Source organism: Haliotis rufescens, unplaced genomic scaffold (assembly GCF_023055435.1).
Source record: "Haliotis rufescens isolate VD_foot unplaced genomic scaffold, xgHalRufe1.0.p SCAF_1, whole genome shotgun sequence".
NCBI classification, from domain to species: Eukaryota; Metazoa; Mollusca; class Gastropoda; order Lepetellida; family Haliotidae; genus Haliotis; species Haliotis rufescens.
The window spans coordinates 87,485,596-87,505,548 of record NW_025963779.1 but is presented as its reverse complement, the minus strand read 5'-3'; the positions used below and the strand labels follow the sequence as shown (position 1 = coordinate 87,505,548).

The 19,953-nt window shown below is 43.2% G+C and overlaps 1 protein-coding gene across 10 annotated transcripts in view; it reads right to left on the bottom strand.

The window, feature by feature from the left end:
• LOC124147073 (leucine-rich repeat-containing protein 49-like) overlaps positions 1 to 19,953 on the bottom strand; it is a 69,892-nt gene that overhangs the window by 22,396 nt on the left and 27,543 nt on the right. For all 10 annotated transcript variants that reach the window (XM_048402919.1, XM_048402923.1, XM_048402927.1 and 7 more), the window contains 4 exons: positions 16,297 to 16,500; positions 13,258 to 13,324; positions 12,503 to 12,646; positions 11,383 to 11,444 (listed from right to left, as the gene is read on the bottom strand). In XM_048402919.1, coding sequence (XP_048258876.1) covers positions 11,383 to 11,444; positions 12,503 to 12,646; positions 13,258 to 13,324; positions 16,297 to 16,500 — 477 coding nt within the window. The remainder of the gene's footprint in view (positions 1 to 11,382; positions 11,445 to 12,502; positions 12,647 to 13,257; positions 13,325 to 16,296; positions 16,501 to 19,953) is intronic.

The window sequence follows — 19,953 nt, the reverse complement described above, 5'->3', positions numbered from 1 at the left end:
CAGCAGTGAACGCAAGTGCACTTAAAATTGTCAGTCAAGGTCAGCAGTCTTGTCAAGATTGACATTTAGTCCCAGAAAAAAAGTCATCTTATTTAAAAATGTATATCTACAAAAAAAAAAGAATAGAATCCAAATGGAGCCCAGAAGAATCCTTAATTTCAGAGCTGAGGCAATCTAGACTTGCCAAATCATTCTAGACTTGAGTTGGACTCCTTTTTAATTGTTTTCTCCAGGGCCTGGGAGCCAGACTAGTCTTCCTCCTGAAGCAGTCCTGTATGTCAATGTTCCCACACTAAGTCAGCAATCAGCACAGTATTGCGCAGTATTGCCAGGTGTGGAAGATACTTCAAAATCCATTTGGACCAGTCACTTCAAATCCATTTGCTTGTGCTTGCTCATTCAGAATGCTCTTGTTTCTGAGTAAATCAGAGTCAGAAGTCAAGTGCCACACTCTTCAACTGCCATATCACCATAACATGTTTACCTGTGTCTGTGTCATGCCCTGCTCACTCACTGTGTGCGTGGTTGATATATCTGCAGTCTGAACTATGACTGGGTTGCCTCACAAGTCCCTCCATATTGAGTTTACAACTGATGGCACTGAAAGGTTTGGTTCCCAGCATGGGTGAAATGTTTGAAGCCCACTGTTTCATGGGTGGATCCAGAGGGTGGGGTCCAGATGGTGGGGTCCAGGTGGTCTGGACCTTCTTTCCCCAACCCGCTTTTGAAAACCAAGTGTAATATGATGTAGGCAGTAAAATTGACTGAGAGTGGATTTTGATATTTTGGACCCCTCCCTTTTAAAAATGCTGGATCCAGCCACGCTGTAGCCCAACTTAGGAGTGAAGACAGTAATGAGCTGTCTGAAGCCTTGTCTACAAGAGACCGTACAAAGCATAACACAGGAAGTAGGGCTGGGACGAGTCAAAACGTAATACCTGGGTACCCACCACCCTATTACCCGACCCAACCCGGGTACCCGCTTTAGATATTTAGAGATAGGTACAAACAGTCCGATTTGGAAACGTTTGACTTTAGCCCAGGCAAAATGTATTTAGACACACTTGTAAAAGGATCTGGTCATGCATACACTGAAGTTTACTGCATGAAGTTTTATCTTTCTTCAAACATATAAAAGTCAGAAGGAATGGGTGCATTGTCAGAAAGAAATGGGAACATTAGTGACTTATAGTGTAACCATAGAGTTTTGGATAATTTTTGTCATTAAACAATATATCACATGACTAACCACGGGTCTGGGTAGTCCTGTGGCTACCCTGGTCCTACTCAGTACCCACCCAACCCGAGTACCCGAGTTACCCGTCCCAGCCTTACCAGGAAGACATATCTGTCATTCATCTACTGATACATTGTGTTGCTTGCCGCTCCGAGGTAGAGAAATCAGTGGCAATCAAGTTGTCACAAGCGAATAGGTTTAGAGCAATTATGAGATAGGTTTTACTGTTATCTCTTTCTGTGAGGGTACAAATGCACTATAATTTAAACATATACACAAGATTGCGCAAGAACTCTCCAACCTGAACCAAAAACTTACAATGCAGCTCTACACTGCTCCCTGGGACCACCTACTTACAATGGAGCTCTACACTGCTCCCTGGGACCACCTACTTACAATGCAGCTCTACACTGCTCCTGGAGCCACCTACTTACAATGCAGCTCTACACAGCTCCTGGAGCCACCTACTTACAATGCAGCTCTACACAGCTCCCTTGAGCCACCTACTTACAATGCAGCTCTACACAGATCCCTGGGGCCACCTACTTACAATGCAGCTCTACACTGCTCCTGGGACCACCTACTTACAATGCAGCTCTACACAGCTCCTGGAGCCACCTACTTACAATGCAGCTCTACACAGCTCCCTTGAGCCACCTACTTACAATGCAGCTCTACACAGATCCCTGGGGCCACCTACTTACAATGCAGCTCTACACAGCTCCTGGAGCCACCTACTTACAATGCAGCTCTACACTGCTCCCTGGGACCACCTACTTACAATGCAGCTCTACACTGCTCCTGGAGCCACCTACTTACAATGCAGCTCTACACAGCTCCTGGGGCCACCTACTTACAATGCAGCTCTACACTGCTCCTGGAGCCACCTACTTACAATGCAGCTCTACACAGCTCCTGGAGCCACCTACTTACAATGCAGCTCTACACAGATCCCTGGAATCACCTACTTACAATGCAGCTCTACACTGCTCCCTGGGACCACCTACTTACAATGCAGCTCTACACAGCTCCTGGAGCCACCTACTTACAACGCAGCTCTACACAGATCCCTGGGGCCACCTACTTACAATGCAGCTCTACACAGATCCCTGGGACCACCTACGTACAATGCAGCTCTACACAGCTCCCTGGGGCCACCTACTTACAATGCAGCTCTACACTGCTCCTGGAGCCACCTACTTACAATGCAGCTCCACACAGCTCCCTGGGACCACCTACTTACAATGCAGCTCTACACTGCTCCTGGAGCCACCTACTTACAATGAAGCTCTACACTGCTCCCTGGGACCACCTACTTACAATGCAGCTACACACAGCTCCCTGGGACCACCTACTTACAATGCAGCTCCACACAGCTCCCTGGGGCCACCTACTTACAATGCTGCTCCACACAGCTCTCTGGGGCCACCTACTTACAATGCAGCTCTACACAGCTCCTGGGCCCACCTACTTACAATGCAGCTCTACACAGATCCCTGGGGCCACCTACTTACAATGCAGCTCCACACAGCTCCCTGGGACCACCTACTTACAATGCAGCTCTACACTGCTCCCTGGGACCACCTACTTACAATGCAGCTCTACACTGCTCCTGGAGCCACCTACTTACAATGCAGCTCTACACTGCTCCCTGGGACCACCTACTTACAATGCAGCTCTACACTGCTCCTGGAGCCACCTACTTACAATGCAGCTCTACACAGATCCCTGGGGCCACCTACTTACAATGCAGCTCCACACAGCTCCCTGGGACCACCTACTTACAATGCAGCTCTACACTGCTCCCTGGGACCACCTACTTACAATGCAGCTCTACACTGCTCCTGGAGCCACCTACTTACAATGCAGCTCTACACTGCTCCCTGGGACCACCTACTTACAATGCAGCTCTACACTGCTCCTGGAGCCACCTACTTACAATGCAGCTCTACACAGATCCCTGGGGCCACCTACTTACAATGCAGCTCCACACAGCTCCCTGGGACCACCTACTTACAATGCAGCTCTACACTGCTCCCTGGGACCACCTACTTACAATGCAGCTCTACACAGCTCCTGGAGCCACCTACTTACAATGCAGCTCTACACAGATCCCTGGGGCCACCTACTTACAATGCAGCTCTACACAGATCCCTGGGGCCACCTACTTACAATGCAGCTCTACACAGCTCCCTAGGGCCACCTTCTTACAATGCAGCTCTACACAGACCCTTTAACGTTCTGCTATCAGGTTATGAGTTAGTCTGCTAAGTTAAAGAAAAAGTAACAAAAGAACAAACCTTCCTTGCATGTAGTGAGTGAGTGAGTGAGTGAGTGAGTGAGTGAGTGAGTGAGTGAGTGAGTGAGTGAGTGAGTGAGTGAGTGAGTGAGTGAGTGAGTGAGTGAGTGAGTGATATTACAGTGGGGGACACCAGAAATGGGCTTCACACATTGTGCCCATGTCGGGAACCTAACCCTGGTCTTCAGCGTGACAAGCGAATGCTTTAACCACTAGGCTACCCCACCGGCCTCCTTGCATGCATCTATTATTGATACTTGTTATATTAGTAATAAAGACTATCTGTACATGCATAACATGCCCTGTGCAAATGACATCAAACAGTCAATACATTTATACAGCCAGTAGGTGTGGGTCATTAATCACACAGTACAATGTCAACTTGGGGATCAATGAATGGATTTAAATCATGAACATGCCAAATCAACCCTTCATAAGGAAATACCCATTGACTTCAAGTGCAGTAATACTGACAGGGTCTCTGTCCTAGCTACAGTAGATAGCTTTGATTTATCATATCATGCAACAACATGGCGTCAACATGTTTCATATCCATGATACAAAATATATGTTAAACCCTTCTTGGAGTCTTCATACTAAGGGGTGGTGGGGTAGCTAGTGGATTAAGCGCTGTCACACAGAGGCCTGGGTCCTGTTCTCTGTCACTGCTTCCAATAAAAACACTTATTTAAAGAACAAATTTGTTTCAGGACACCCAGGGTGTTTTTTCCCGTATTTTTCAGTAGAATCCCAGGCCCTCCCAGAATAATTGGTTACTTGACCCTTAAATATTGACAAAAACAGGATCAAGGCTACAGCAGAAAAAACAAAAACATAATTTTTCTTAAATGATGCCACCCAAATAGCTTTTCATGAAGTTTAACAAATAAACATGTTGTATATTTTGAATGAAGCTATCCCTCATCAGTCCTACACAATAGACATACACATTGTTGAAGAAAGGCCTCACATTTTTATTTGTCAAAGGCCCCAAGTATGTACAGGCTGTAAACTTTCAATCTCATTAAAATCATATCTTAGTTCTCGCTGCCGCTAAACAAAGATCTGAGGACATCCCATTACGGGTCACATCAGAACGACCTTTCGCGAATTTTGACCGACCACTGAAATGAGTAACAAGAAGTTGACATCAGCCAATTAGGAAGCAGCTTTCTCGAGCTTTATGGCACTCGTTTCAACCTGGCGACTTCCAATTTCACACTACGCTTGAAAAATATGTTGACACAGTTCTCGATTAAAATTTTGAAAAATGAACAAATGTACATTCCGGAATGTCTCATATATGGTTGAGATTGTATGGCAGTGCTTTCCACGTACTGTGCACGCCTCCTCCGTTCAAATGTTTATCCTAAGGAAGCGAGAAATAGACGATAATTTTGACGGAATCAGTCGTACGGACCGTAACTGTTGTTCAGAATACTCCGTGTTAATGTTTTCGAGGTTGTATGATCAGAAAACACATTCCGGCTGTCACTATCGCGATCTAGTAAGCGACGCTCTGATTGGTCGGATGAAAGGTCGTTCTGACGTGACCCGTAATGGGATGTCCTCAGATCTTTGTTTAGCGATAGTGAGGACTTAGATCTGATTTTAATGAGACTGGTAAACCTTTTGCACCAATGAAATGTATATTTTATGACTCTTCTATCAGTTTCAAAGAACAAAGTGACCAGTATGTCCAGGAGCAGTAACAGTTTCAGTATTAGTGTAATTCCTGAAACAGTGAAGCCATTGTGGTCCACCCACCACAGAGTTAGCTCTGCTCATTAATCTCTCTGTCTCAAAGTCTGGTGTTTACGTACAGTAACCCACAGAAGACGACATCATCAACAAAGTGTAACACACTGAAAACACAGCCTTCTCGACTCTGATGATGAACTCGAGACTGAACTGGCAAGTGAATCTGAACTTCTCACACCATCTGAAACAGCTACGCAAATAGAAACCATTTGTCGGGTCTTTCAGAGTCTTTCCTGGTATATCATCAAGAGTATTTGATGCCACTGATGACAACACTCAAACAAATCTATCTTTCAATGAATGTTCAAACCAAACTCACAGATCTCCTGAATGAAGGCAAGTGACTCTTGTGTCTGTGTGTCAATGAAACCTGTTTTTACTTATGTTATGTATGACGACTAAACATAGTACATGTACAGTGCACACTTTTGTTATTCATCGAGTAACATGATGAGGTCACATGACTTGTTCCAAGATGTCTGCCAGTCCAAATGCTTATAACGTACTAAGGATATAACAAACTCAAAGGGACCACTAATCTTAGATTGTTATATCTGTAGTTCGTTATAACCCTAGTTTACTATATTGTGATTATGAGTAAAAGTTCACAAAGATCAAAGATCACAGTACTGACAACCATCCCCCCCCCCTTGTCTGTCCAGCAATAGCTGTGCCTTGTTCTTGATCACTCTCCATGTGACTGTCTACACAATGTCCACACTGTTCCAGGTGAGGCCCATTTCTAACCTGGAATCAGGTTTGTAACATCAAGTCTTCTCAGACCCGGGAAGATTCCGGGGTAGAATAGGTCTTCAGTAACCCATACTTGCCGTAAAAGACGACTATGCTTGTCATAAAAGGCGACTAACGGGATCGGGTGGTCAGGCTCGCTGACTTGGTTGATACATGTCATCAATCCCAATTGCATGGATCGATGCTCATGGTGTCAATCACTGGATCGTCTGGTCCAGACTCGATTATTTACAGACTGCCGTCATATAGCTGGAACATTGCTGAGTGCGGCGTTAAACAACAAACCAACCAACCAACATCCAGTCTTCTCAAGCGTTTTACCATTTCAGTTTCATGTGATGAGATATTCATGGATAAGGAAACACCTTTATGGCAAAGTCCACACAAATGCCAACATTACTTATTTTCTTACAGTTTGAGTACTAAAACACTCACCTAATTGGTCAGAGATGTCTCCATCATAACAATCCTGTTCCTGCAGTAAGTTCACAGACGACTCCTTCCAACAAGCCAGACAAGCTGTCTGCACCAGACAGTAACTGTGGGGGTCTCATTGTGTGGGCTTATGAAGGGCTTTGATTCGGACACATTGAGGAATGAGTTCCATATTAACCCACTACAAAGCAGCATGACCTGACAATGCGGTGTTGCACTTCTAGTGGTGAAAGGGATATCCCTTTGTTCAATAAATGGCCTCATGGGTCAGTAAGCTTCCTTTATCAAACATGTCCTACTGTAAATCTGTCCATTCACTGAGGTGTCTGTCTGCTCACTTGTACAAAATAATGTGTCAATCAGAGCTACAGATAAGCAGAGCATTTGCATAAAATACCCCCCGAAATATTCAAAACCCAATTACTTTCAATTAACGTGCGTACCAAAACACATACATTAAATGAAAAACTCAAATGTATAAAAACAGCTCGCGTAATTACCCAATGAAGCTTTGTCCGTACAAAGGAGCTAATTTCCGAAACACAATTACGAGCTAATTTACTTTCCGAGTCAAGCCTATTAAGAACAGTTATATACATCTAAATCATTATTTCAATTTTTTCAAAATCTTAAAATGTTCACTGATTTGGGGAAAAAATAGAGGGGAAGAATAGATGAGTGAAAAAATATTGGTTACCAAATGAAAAATGTAATAACCCAATTAAAATAGAAACCCTAGAGTAAAAACTCAACTGCTCAAAAGGTTATCTGGAGCTCTGTGTCAATTGAAGACTTAATCCCCTGCACCGAGTGTGTGAGTCAGTCAGTTTTGTTCAAGGTAGCGCTGAACACAATGTCAGTCATACCACAGCATGTCAGCTAAACGTTGAGGAAGTCACTGAATGTAGTGACACTTAAAGCTTACGGGCATCCACAGGTTGGGTATAGTGCTGGCAGACTGAGGACCATCACCAGACAAATCAGGGACTCGAACCCATGACCAGCCAATCCTGCATGGGTCAGGGTTTAAACTCCACAAATCAACTTGCAGTGCCTCAGTCCACTGGGCCACCCATACCTCATTTTCAGCTTGGAATAAAAATTACTGAAGGATATCTGTGGCAAGAGCGTTTAATTATTTCTAAAATGAAATCTTTATTATTTCATCAAACTGTTCAATTGACAAGAGAACACCACCGCGAAGAAAGAATCTTTTGTTTGACAAACGTCATATATTTGTCAATGTGATATTTAGTCTGCGATATTTAGTCTTCATTCACCTGATGAAGAAGTAAGTATACACTCCGAAACATTCTGTTCCTCATAATTCGACCGACTCCGTGGTCTAATGGTAGAGCGTCTGCCCAGAGAGCGGAAGGTCCGGGGTTCGATCCCCAGCCGTGTCATACCAAAAGACGTTAAAAGATGGTACTTGTTGCTACCCTGTCTGGCGCTCGACATTAAGGGCCTAAAACAAGGACTGGTCGGCTCGGAGTCAGTATACTGTGTCCGAGTGGGGTATTCATGTTTAACTGCGGCATGGTATCTCAGTGTGCTTGCACTATAAATCGGCATCAGTCCGGACTAGTACAAGCAGCCACACACACACACATACACGTGCATGCACGTCGCTATATAAGTGCAATAATCTTGGATGCGACGTTAAACCCCATTTCACCTCACCTCACCTCATAACTAATTAATTCTCTTCCTTATGTGTTTTACATCTAAATGTCATTCAAGGACTTGATATGATTCTCTGCATCACAGCATCAGCTCGGTGACAGATTGACCTACATCATGTTGCTAGAGCACTCCCAGTTAAGTAACGGTTGAAACAATAGACACCATATAGGATCTATATCATCGGGAAGAGAATAAATATATTCCTGCTAGGCCAAATCCATATGAATGATGTGGTATAGCACGTGAAATCATTAGGCACATGTGCTTTGTATGTGTATTTATTAATTGCTGACTTTGAACCACATTGATAACAAAAAGTTTTGTGTATCATTTTACACAAGGTCACTGCTTCAAGTTGGCTGTTATCAACATACTGTCCAGAATCAACACCCTCAATACCACTGCAAAACAGTGAGCGTAAGAGAGTTGGGTTTAACCCTTTCTTAGTACAGTACAAATGCATAAACCTTTTTGGTTAAGTCCCATCCAGGATTGGAACCCACACTCCCAGAGCGAGGCACCTAATTGTCAGCACACAAAGTTTGTTTGTTTGTTTGTTTGTTGTTTTACGCCACACTCAGAAATATTCTAACTGTATGACGGCGGTCTGTAAATAATCAAGTCTGGACCAGACAATCCAGTGATTGACACAATGAGCATCGATCCATGCAATTGGGATCAAAGACATGCATCAACCAAGTCAGTGAGCCTGACCACCCTATCCCGTTAGTTGCCTCTTACGACAAAGCATGGTCGCCTTTTACGGCAAGCATGGGTTGCTGAAGACCTATTCTACCCCAGATCTTCTGACAACTGGTAGTCTAGATCACATACTTTGTGAACCCTCTGACAAGTGTAAATTGGCACGGCTCCCATGGCCGAAAGATTTGAACAGTAGTTCAGTCATGTTATTGTCTGTCAGTTTGATTTGGGAGGAGAGCCTGAAGTAATTTAGTTTTAGAAATACTTAATGTCATGGCCAGTGTCATAACTGAAAAGAAATTTCAATACAGTGACAGGAAAACCGAAGACTTTGCATCTCTATCAACTAATGTTTGTTTCAAGGCGAGTTCATGGTGAGCTGAAGTGATTTGTCGATCAGTTTATACATGATTTTGCTGAAATTAATGCAAACAAAATTGAAAGAGATCTCGGATAAAAGGAATATGATGGATTACGTCTCGATACACAATAAACACTTTCATTACCAGATAGTGTAATAACAGGACTAACTTCTGTACTTCAGTACGGACATGCTTCGTCTGGTGTCGCGTGCTCATGATAACATCTTTGTGTTGTGAAATATAATTGAATCTTATTGTATGGTGTATTATGCACACACTGGTAGTCATATGATGGTCAAATACTGTATTCCAGTATTTACTCATCAAGGAATACATTTATGTAGGAAGGCCCTTTCCCAGGTTGATTGTACATAACTGTTTATTTGGCTACATACATTTCTAGTTTGAAGAAAGAAAAGAAAATGCACTATTTTTCCAAAAGCCATTGCCTGAGAACCAATACTTTTATGTTTTTAAGCCCCAGTAATACAATATTAAAACACATACATTTGAAAATCTGGAAAGAAAAGTTCCATAAATCAGGGGTTAAATTTCACCCCTTCTCCACTTATGTTAAAGTTTGTTAATTGGATCATCTCTGTAGAATGACAACCGGCCGCCATTCTGTAATGTTGTGTACAACAACATCTTTATTTGCTCATAAATTGGCATGAAATGAGGCAAATGTAAGCCAAGATCTAATCTCAGGGTGCAGGAAAAAACTTTTTAGGGGAGAGGATGGCACTTCACGGCCTCCAACATTTAGTTGTAGGCCAGTTAGTTTGGAGAAGGGCCAGTAACGTTTAGCAGGAGCAAGCCCTTTGTTGTTAAATCTCCCCCTAACAACCGATGTTGATCCTATGGGGTGACTTAATGTATTGGGTCGTCAGGCTCGGTTGCGTGTCATCGTACACTGAAGATGTGGATCATTCCTCAAAATATCAGTCACTGGATCGTCTGGTCCAGATTTGACTATAGTTGTAGCTTACAGGCTCAATCTGCTTGTGAGTATTGTGCAGTATGTAGAAAATGGGGAATGCAACCATGTTTATATTTTAGGTCTGCTTCTCAGTGTGGATGTGTGTGTTGTGTGGGATCACTCATACCTGACATGGCCACAGTGACACAAACATTGTTCTGACACTCACCCTGGACAGTATTTGACAAACAAAATCTGCCTTTGAATACTTGACGGATACACAGTCAAATCTATTTCTAAAAACATGTATAGCAAGTGATTAAAATAATAATATAATCACAATAATAATGTGTGAACTTAAGGAGCACTAGCCTCCACAAACTCAGTACATCCTCAAAGTGGTAACATTTTTACCCTGGTCAATGGATCATTCATTCTCAGCTCCCTAGGGAGTATACAACCCCAGCTGCCTTGCCAGGCGCTAGAAGGTTAACGGTCACATTACCATCTCATCTACCATGTCTACTGGCTTCCCATATTTACTGCTGGGTGAACAGAGGTATATTTCAAACAAAATCACTTGCCTAAGGAGACACCACATGTGCTTCTTGTTCCTCAGTGTGGGGCAGGACCAAAGCCCTAAAAACTCTCAGGAGTCAAGATGAATGTGCTCTCCCATGCAACTACTGACGGAATGACATTGCTTAATTTCACTTGATTTGCGACCTGTGTGCTGTGTGCTGTGCACAGGACCACATGTCACCACTCCAATATCAGTGCAATTAATGACATCCTAAAACTGTAATTGGACCATTCCTGGGTATCAGTCAATCAGGGTAAGGCCTGGTCAGTGTTCAAAATTAAGGATGGTCCTTGAGACTTGTTCTAAAATAATTGAATCTAGAGATTCCTAAATTTATTACATTAAAGTATTGACAATGCTGTTGAACACTAGTTTGGATATAACTAACATCCGGCAGAAGCCTTGACAAGACTACTGAAGCTATCTGGGTTGTCTAATACATTGATAGAATCAGGGAACTGGGCTTGTTTTCAAACTGAATCATTCTCAATAAAAACTCTCACACACATTTGTTGCCATTAACAAACCCAGCAACAGTTCTTGGGAGTTGGGACATAGGTGGGACGTTGGCAGTGCCCAGAGTTGACTGGGCAATGTCTACACAAAGTAACACTGTACACTTCTACTACAATGCTAGCTCCTTACCTGCATATATCATTGAAGCTGAGGAAGAGTCTTTGCAGGTTGGGGAGAGTGTCTACATCCACCTGGGGAGAGGGGGAACAAAGAGTGTTATAATGACCCTTTGACTTTCTGTCACAACCTGAGATTGTAGTCCGTGTGCCCTGTCCTGCCATTGGACAGTGCAATAGGACACATGGTCTACAATCTCTGGGACTACAGACAGTGGAACAGGCACATGGTTTACGATCTCTGGGACTACAGACAGTGGAACAGGCACATGGTTTACGATCTCTGGGACTACAGACAGTGGAACAGGACACATGGTCTACAATCTCTGGGACTACAGACAGTGGAACAGGCACATGGTTTACAATCTCTGGGACTACAGACAGTGGAACAGGACACATGGTCTACAATCTCTGGGACTACAGACAGTGGAATAGGGCACATGGTTTACAATCTCTGGGACTACAGACAGTGGAACAGGGCACATGGTTTACAATCCCTGGGACTACAGACAGTGGAATAGGGCACATGGTTTACAATCTCTGTGACTACAGACAGTGGAACAGGACACATGGTTTACAATCCTTTGGACTACAGACAGTGGAACAGGACACATGGTTTACAATCCTTTGGACTAGACAGTGGAACAGGGCACATGGTTTACAATCTCTGGGACTACAGACAGTAGAACAGGGCACATGGTTTACAATCTCTGGGACTACAGACAATGGGACTACTGACAGTGGAACAGGGCACATGGTTTACTATCTCTGGGACTACAGACAGTAGAACAGGGCACATGGTTTACAATCTCTGTGACTACAGACAATGGGACTACAGAAAGTGGAACAGGACACATGGTTTACAATCTCTGGGACTACAGACAATGGGACTACAGACAGTAGAACAGGGCACATGGTTTACAATCTCTGGGACTACAGACAATGGGACTACAGACAGTGGAACAGGGCACATGGTTTACTATCTCTGGGACTACAGACAGTAGAACAGGGCACATGGTTTACAATCTCTGGGATTACAGACAATGGGACTACAGAAAGTGGAACAGGACACATGGTTTACAATCTCTGGGACTACAGACAGTGGAACAGGGTAAAAATATTTTCCAACTCACAATAGTTAGTATCCTGTTTCTCCGTAAGTTGAGTTCCGCTAACGCATCCATCCCCATCAAGTTGTCAACATGGCGGATCTGGTTGCCGGCCAGGTTAAGGACCCGTAACTCTGCCAGGTGGGTGAGGTTCTCTATGAGCTTGATCTGGTGGTGGGCATTGATATCATGTTGTATGGATCATGTAACCATTTCATTCCTGTTATGCATATCAACTCGGTTTTGAAATTTTGTTATTTTAACTTAGTAGGTATATTATCATTTGAATAGCAAAGCAGTAAAACTGGCACAAACAACATGAATGTGACGGGGTCTATTTGACTCCAATGTATGATCTAATATATTCTGTATATGATGACAGAGAAAATTACATCCTAAAGCATAGTGATTATCATTTTAAATTATGCTTTTTTAGAATGTTTGTTTGTTGTTTAACACCACACTGAGAAATATTCAGCAATATCATGGCAGGCTGTAACTAATAAAGCTCTGGACCAGATAAGCTAGTCAGCGTTAGAAATTGGCACTTGTCCTATAGTCCTTGCAGACCAAGACACGGAGCCAGACAAAGTCACAGAGTCAGACCAAGACACGGAGTGAGACTAAGTCACAGAGTCAGACCAAGACACAGAGCCAGACCAAGTCATAGAGCCAGTCCATCCCCACAAGGGAATTATCTTGGCCTGTGTTGAGGACGTCACTTGACATCAGACTACAATCTTAGACAGCCATAATTAACACAACACAGACGGACATACCTGATTGCCATGTAAGTCCAAGACATCGAGTTTGACCAAATTATCCAGATTTTCTATTTTCTTAATCCTGCAAATGAAAGTGATAATCAATCACATGATCTCAGTCTACAAGTCCTCCACATACATCACATTCCACTGACCAAGACAAATACCACAGCCATCATAAAGGATTAACACATTGCTTGAGTAACACCTCATGAGATGGCATGGATAAATGACTAAGCATACATGTTGTAATTACCAAAGGTTTTAGTCCAGGGCCCCATTCCACAGAACGATCTAAGGGCTAATATGATTGTAACGCCAGGAGCCTGTTCCACAGTGTGACCTAAGCGCTAATATGACCGTATCTCCAGGGCCCCGTTCCACAGAGCGATCTAAGTGCTAACATGATCGTAACTCCAGGTCCCCGTTCCACAGAGCGATCTAAGCGCTAATATGATCGTAACGTCAGGAGCCTGTTCCACAGAGGGATCTAAGCGCTTATATGATTGTCACTCCAGGGCCCCATTCCACAGAGCGATCTAAGCGCTAATATGATCGTAACGTCAGGAGCCTGTTCCACAGAGGGATCTAAGCGCTTATATGATCGTAACTCCAGGGCCCTGTTCCACAGAGCGATCTAAGTGCTAATATGATCGTAACTCCAGGGCCCTGTTCCACAGTGTGACCTAAGTGCTAATATGATCGTAACTCCATTAGCCTGTTCCACAGAGTGATCTAAGCGCTAATATGATCGTAACTCCAGGGCCCTGTTCCACAGAGTGATCTAAGTGCTAATATGATCACAACTCCAGGAGCCTGTTCCACAGAGTGATCTAAGCGCTAATATGATCATAACTCCAGGGCCCTGTTCCACAGAGTGATCTAAGTGCTAATATGATCATAACTCCAGAAGCCTGTTCCACAGAGTGATCTAAGTGTTAATATGATCACAACTCCAGGAGCCTGTTCCACAGAGTGATCTAAGAGTTAATATGATCATAACTCCAGGAGCCTGTTCCACAGAGTGATCTAAGCGCTAATATGATCATAACTCCAGGAGCCTGTTCCACAGAGTGATCTAAGTGCTAATATGATCATAACTCCAGGGCCCTGTTCCACAGAGTGATCTAAGTGCTAATATGATCATAACTCCAGAAGCCTGTTCCACAGAGTGATCTAAGTGTTAATATGATCACAACTCCAGGAGCCTGTTCCACAGAGTGATCTAAGAGTTAATATGATCATAACTCCAGGAGCCTGTTCCACAGAGTGATCTAAGTGCTAATATGATCATAACTCCAGGAGCCTGTTCCACAGAGTGATCTAAGTGCTAATATGATCATAACTCCAGAAGCCTGTTCCACAGAGTGATCTAAGCGCTAATATGATCATAACTCCAGGAGCCTGTTCCACAGAGTGATCTAAGTGCTAATATGATCATAACTCCAGGGCCCTGTTCCACAGAGTGATCTAAGTGCTAATATGATCATAACTCCAGAAGCCTGTTCCACAGAGTGATCTAAGTGTTAATATGATCACAACTCCAGGAGCCTGTTCCACAGAGTGATCTAAGAGTTAATATGATCATAACTCCAGGAGCCTGTTCCACAGAGTGATCTAAGTGCTAATATGATCATAACTCCAGGAGCCTGTTCCACAGAGTGATCTAAGTGCTAATATGATCATAACTCCAGAAGCCTGTTCCACAGAGTGATCTAAGAGTTAATATGATCATAACTCCAGGAGCCTGTTCCACAGAGCGATCTAAGCTCTAATATGATCGTAACTCCAGGGCCCTGTTCCACAGAGTGATCTAAGTGCTAATATGATCACAACTCCAGGAGCCTGTTCCACAGAGTGATCTAAGCGCTAATATGATCATAACTCCAGGGCCCTGTTCCACAGAGTGATCTAAGTGCTAATATGATCATAACTCCAGAAGCCTGTTCCACAGAGTGATCTAAGTGTTAATATGATCACAACTCCAGGAGCCTGTTCCACAGAGTGATCTAAGAGTTAATATGATCATAACTCCAGGAGCCTGTTCCACAGAGTGATCTAAGCGCTAATATGATCATAACTCCAGGAGCCTGTTCCACAGAGTGATCTAAGTGCTAATATGATCATAACTCCAGGGCCCTGTTCCACAGAGTGATCTAAGTGCTAATATGATCATAACTCCAGAAGCCTGTTCCACAGAGTGATCTAAGTGTTAATATGATCACAACTCCAGGAGCCTGTTCCACAGAGTGATCTAAGAGTTAATATGATCATAACTCCAGGAGCCTGTTCCACAGAGTGATCTAAGTGCTAATATGATCATAACTCCAGGAGCCTGTTCCACAGAGTGATCTAAGTGCTAATATGATCATAACTCCAGAAGCCTGTTCCACAGAGTGATCTAAGAGTTAATATGATCATAACTCCAGGAGCCTGTTCCACAGAGCGATCTAAGCTCTAATATGATCATAACTCCAGGAGCCTGTTCCACAGAGTGATCTAAGTGCTAATATGATCATAACTCCAGGAGCCTGTTCCACAGAGTGATCTAAGAGTTAATATGATCATAACTCCAGGAGCCTGTTCCACAGAGCGATCTAAGCGCTAATATGATCATAACTCCAGGAGCCTGTTCCACAGAGCGATCTAAGTGCTAATATGATCGTAACTCCAGGGCCCCGTTCCACAGAGTGATCTAAGTGCTAATATGATCATAACTCCAGCAGCCTGTTCCACAGAGTGATCTTAGTGCTAATATGATCGTAACTCCAGGGCCCCGTTCCACAGAGCGATCTAAGTGCTAATATGATCATAACTCCAGGAGCCTGTTCCACAGAGCGATCTAAGTGTTAATATGATCATAACTCCAGGGCCCTGTTCCACAGAGCGATCTAAGTGCTAATGTGATCATAACTCCAGGGCCCTGTTCCACAGAGCGGTGTGATTGTAACTCTTGTACGTTAAAGTAGGCTAAGAATAGTTGTAGCACCAAGATTTCACTCTATGCTACCATAACCAAAGCGTAACTACAAGGACTCAATGAACAGGACTTACTTGTTCTTCCCCAGCATGAGCACCCTGAGGGACTTGAGTGCACCGAGACCGTTTATCTCTTCTATCTGGTTGTCATAGAGATCTAGAAAAATGAGGCGTTTGAGCGAGCTGAGGTGTTGAATCTTGGTGATGAAGTTGTGTTGGTAGTTGAGTAGGCGGAGCTGTTCCTCGCCCTCCAGGATCGGACATACCGTGAGTTTCCGTCTGGAAGTAGGCACGAAAACATACATCACTTCCTGTACTTCCGATACATTCTCCACATTAGAAGGAAAGATATACAACCAAGACAAACATACATTGTTAAAGGGAGATAAGTCTTGCACTCTTAACTTATGTACTCCAGGCATGGGCCTCGGTCTCCAAAGCAATCTTAATGCTATATTTCACATACATACATACTTATATATATATATATACATGTACTTAATTGCACAGTAGAAGTGCCACAATACTTGCCACTGCTACCAAGACTCCTTTGATCCGTTTGTGAAATTCCTCATAGGGACAGTTGAAGGGCTTAGATAACCCCAACAAAACAAACAATGCTCTGTAACCATGTTAACGTGAAAGTACAAGGGCAAGATATATCAACAAGGGCTTTTATTGCAAATTTTACTTTTTTCCCTTTTTCTTTTTTTTCTTTTCAAAAACACAATGCAGATTTTTTGGCGTTATTTGACATGGCCACTAAACATATGTTTACAGTGTTCATCAACTGTTGTACCTGATTCCTCAACTGTTACAACCGATTCCTCAACCATTACATCCGATTCCTCAACTGTTACAACAGATTCCTCAACTGTTACAACCGATTCCTCAACCATTACATCCGATTCCTCAACTGTTACACCCAATTCCTCAACTGTTACACCCAATTCCTCAACTGTTACACCCAATTGTTACAACCGATTCCTCAAACATTACATCCGATTCCTCAACTGTTACACCCAATTCCTCAACTGTTACACCCAATTCCTCAACTGGTACACCCAATTGTTACAACCGATTCCTCAAACATTACATCCGATTCCTCAACTGTTACACCCAATTCCTCAACTGTTACACCCAATTCCTCAACTGTTACATCAGATTCCTCAACTGTTACACCCAATTCCTCAACTGTTACATCAGATTCCTCAACTGTTACACCCAATTCCTCAACTGGTACATCAGATTCCTCAACTGTTACACCCCATTCCTCAACTGTTACACCCAATTCCTCAACTGTTACACCCAATTCCTCAACTGTTACATCAGATTCCTCAACTGTTACACCCAATTCCTCAACTGTTACATCAGATTCCTCAACTGTTACACCCAATTCCTCAACTGTTACATCAGATTCCTCAACTGTTACACCCAATTCCTCAACTGTTACACCCAATTCCTCAACTGTTACACCCAATTCCTCAACTGTTACACCCAATTGTGACAACCGATTCCTCAAACATTACATCCGATTCCTCAACTGTTACACCCAATTCCTCAACTGTTACACCCACTTCCTCAACTGTTACACCCAATTCCTCAACTGTTACACCCAATTCCTCAACTGTTACAACCGATTCCTCAACCATTATATCTGATTCCTCAACTGGTACACCCAATTCCTCAACTGTTACACCCAATTCCTCAACTGTTACACCTGATTCCTCAACTGTTACAACCGATTCCTCAACTGTTACACCTGATTCCTCAACTGTTACAACCGATTCCTCAACTGTTACACCTGATTCCTCAACCGTTACATCCAATTCCTCAACTGTTACAACCAATTCCTCGACTGTTACAACCAATTCCTCAACCGTTACATCCAATTCCTCAACCGTTACATCCAATTCCTCAACTGTTACACCCAATTCCTCAACCGTTACAACCAATTCCTCAACTGTTACACCCAATTCCTCAACTGTTACACCCAATTCCTCAACCGTTACAACCAATTCCTCAACTGTTACACCCAATTCCTCAACTGTTACACCCAATTCCTCAACCGTTACATCCAATTCCTCAACTGTTACATCCAATTCCTCAACTGGTACACCTGATTCCTCAACTGGTACACCCAATTCCTCAACTGGTACACCCAATTCCTCAACTGGTACACCCAATTGTTACAACCGATTCCTCAAACATTACATCCGATTCCTCAACTGTTACACCCAATTCCTCAACTGTTACACCCACTTCCTCAACTGTTACATCAGATTCCTCAACTGTTACACCCAATTCCTCAACTGTTACATCAGATTCCTCAACTGTTACACCCAATTCCTCAACTGTTACACCCAATTCCTCAACTGTTACACCCAATTCCTCAACTGTTACATCAGATTCCTCAACTGTTACACCCAATTCCTCAACTGTTACATCAGATTCCTCAACTGTTACACCCAATTCCTCAACTGTTACATCAGATTCCTCAACTGTTACACCCAATTCCTCAACTGTTACACCCAATTCCTCAACTGTTACACCCAATTCCTCAACCGTTACATCCAATTCCTCAACTGTTACATCCAATTCCTCAACTGGTACACCTGATTCCTCAACTGGTACACCCAATTCCTCAACTGGTACACCCAATTCCTCAACTGGTACACCCAATTGTTACAACCGATTCCTCAAACATTACATCCGATTCCTCAACTGTTACACCCAATTCCTCAACTGTTACACCCACTTCCTCAACTGTTACATCAGATTCCTCAACTGTTACACCCAATTCCTCAACTGTTACATCAGATTCCTCAACTGTTACACCCAATTCCTCAACTGGTACATCAGATTCCTCAACTGTTACACCCAATTCCTCAACTGTTACACCCAATTCCTCAACTGTTACACCCAATTCCTCAACTGTTACATCAGATTCCTCAACTGTTACACCCAATTCCTCAACCGTTACATCAGATTCCTCAACTGTTACACCCAATTCCTCAACTGTTACATCAGATTCCTCAACTGTTACACCCAATTCCTCAACTGTTACACCCAATTCCTCAACTGTTACACCCAATTCCTCAACCGTTACATCCAATTCCTCAACTGTTACATCCAATTCCTCAACTGGTACACCTGATTCCTCAACTGGTACACCCAATTCCTCAACTGGTACACCCAATTCCTCAACTGGTACACCCAATTGTTACAACCGATTCCTCAAACATTACATCCGATTCCTCAACTGTTACACCCAATTCCTCAACTGTTACACCCACTTCCTCAACTGTTACATCAGATTCCTCAACTGTTACACCCAATTCCTCAACTGTTACATCAGATTCCTCAACTGTTACACCCAATTCCTCAACCGTTACATCCAATTCCTCAACTGTTACATCCAATTCCTCAACTGGTACACCTGATTCCTCAACTGGTACACCCAATTCCTCAACTGGTACACCCAATTCCTCAACTGGTACACCCAATTGTTACAACCGATTCCTCAAACATTACATCCGATTCCTCAACTGTTACACCCAATTCCTCAACTGTTACACCCACTTCCTCAACTGTTACATCAGATTCCTCAACTGTTACACCCAATTCCTCAACTGTTACATCAGATTCCTCAACTGTTACACCCAATTCCTCAACTGGTACATCAGATTCCTCAACTGTTACACCCAATTCCTCAACTGTTACACCCAATTC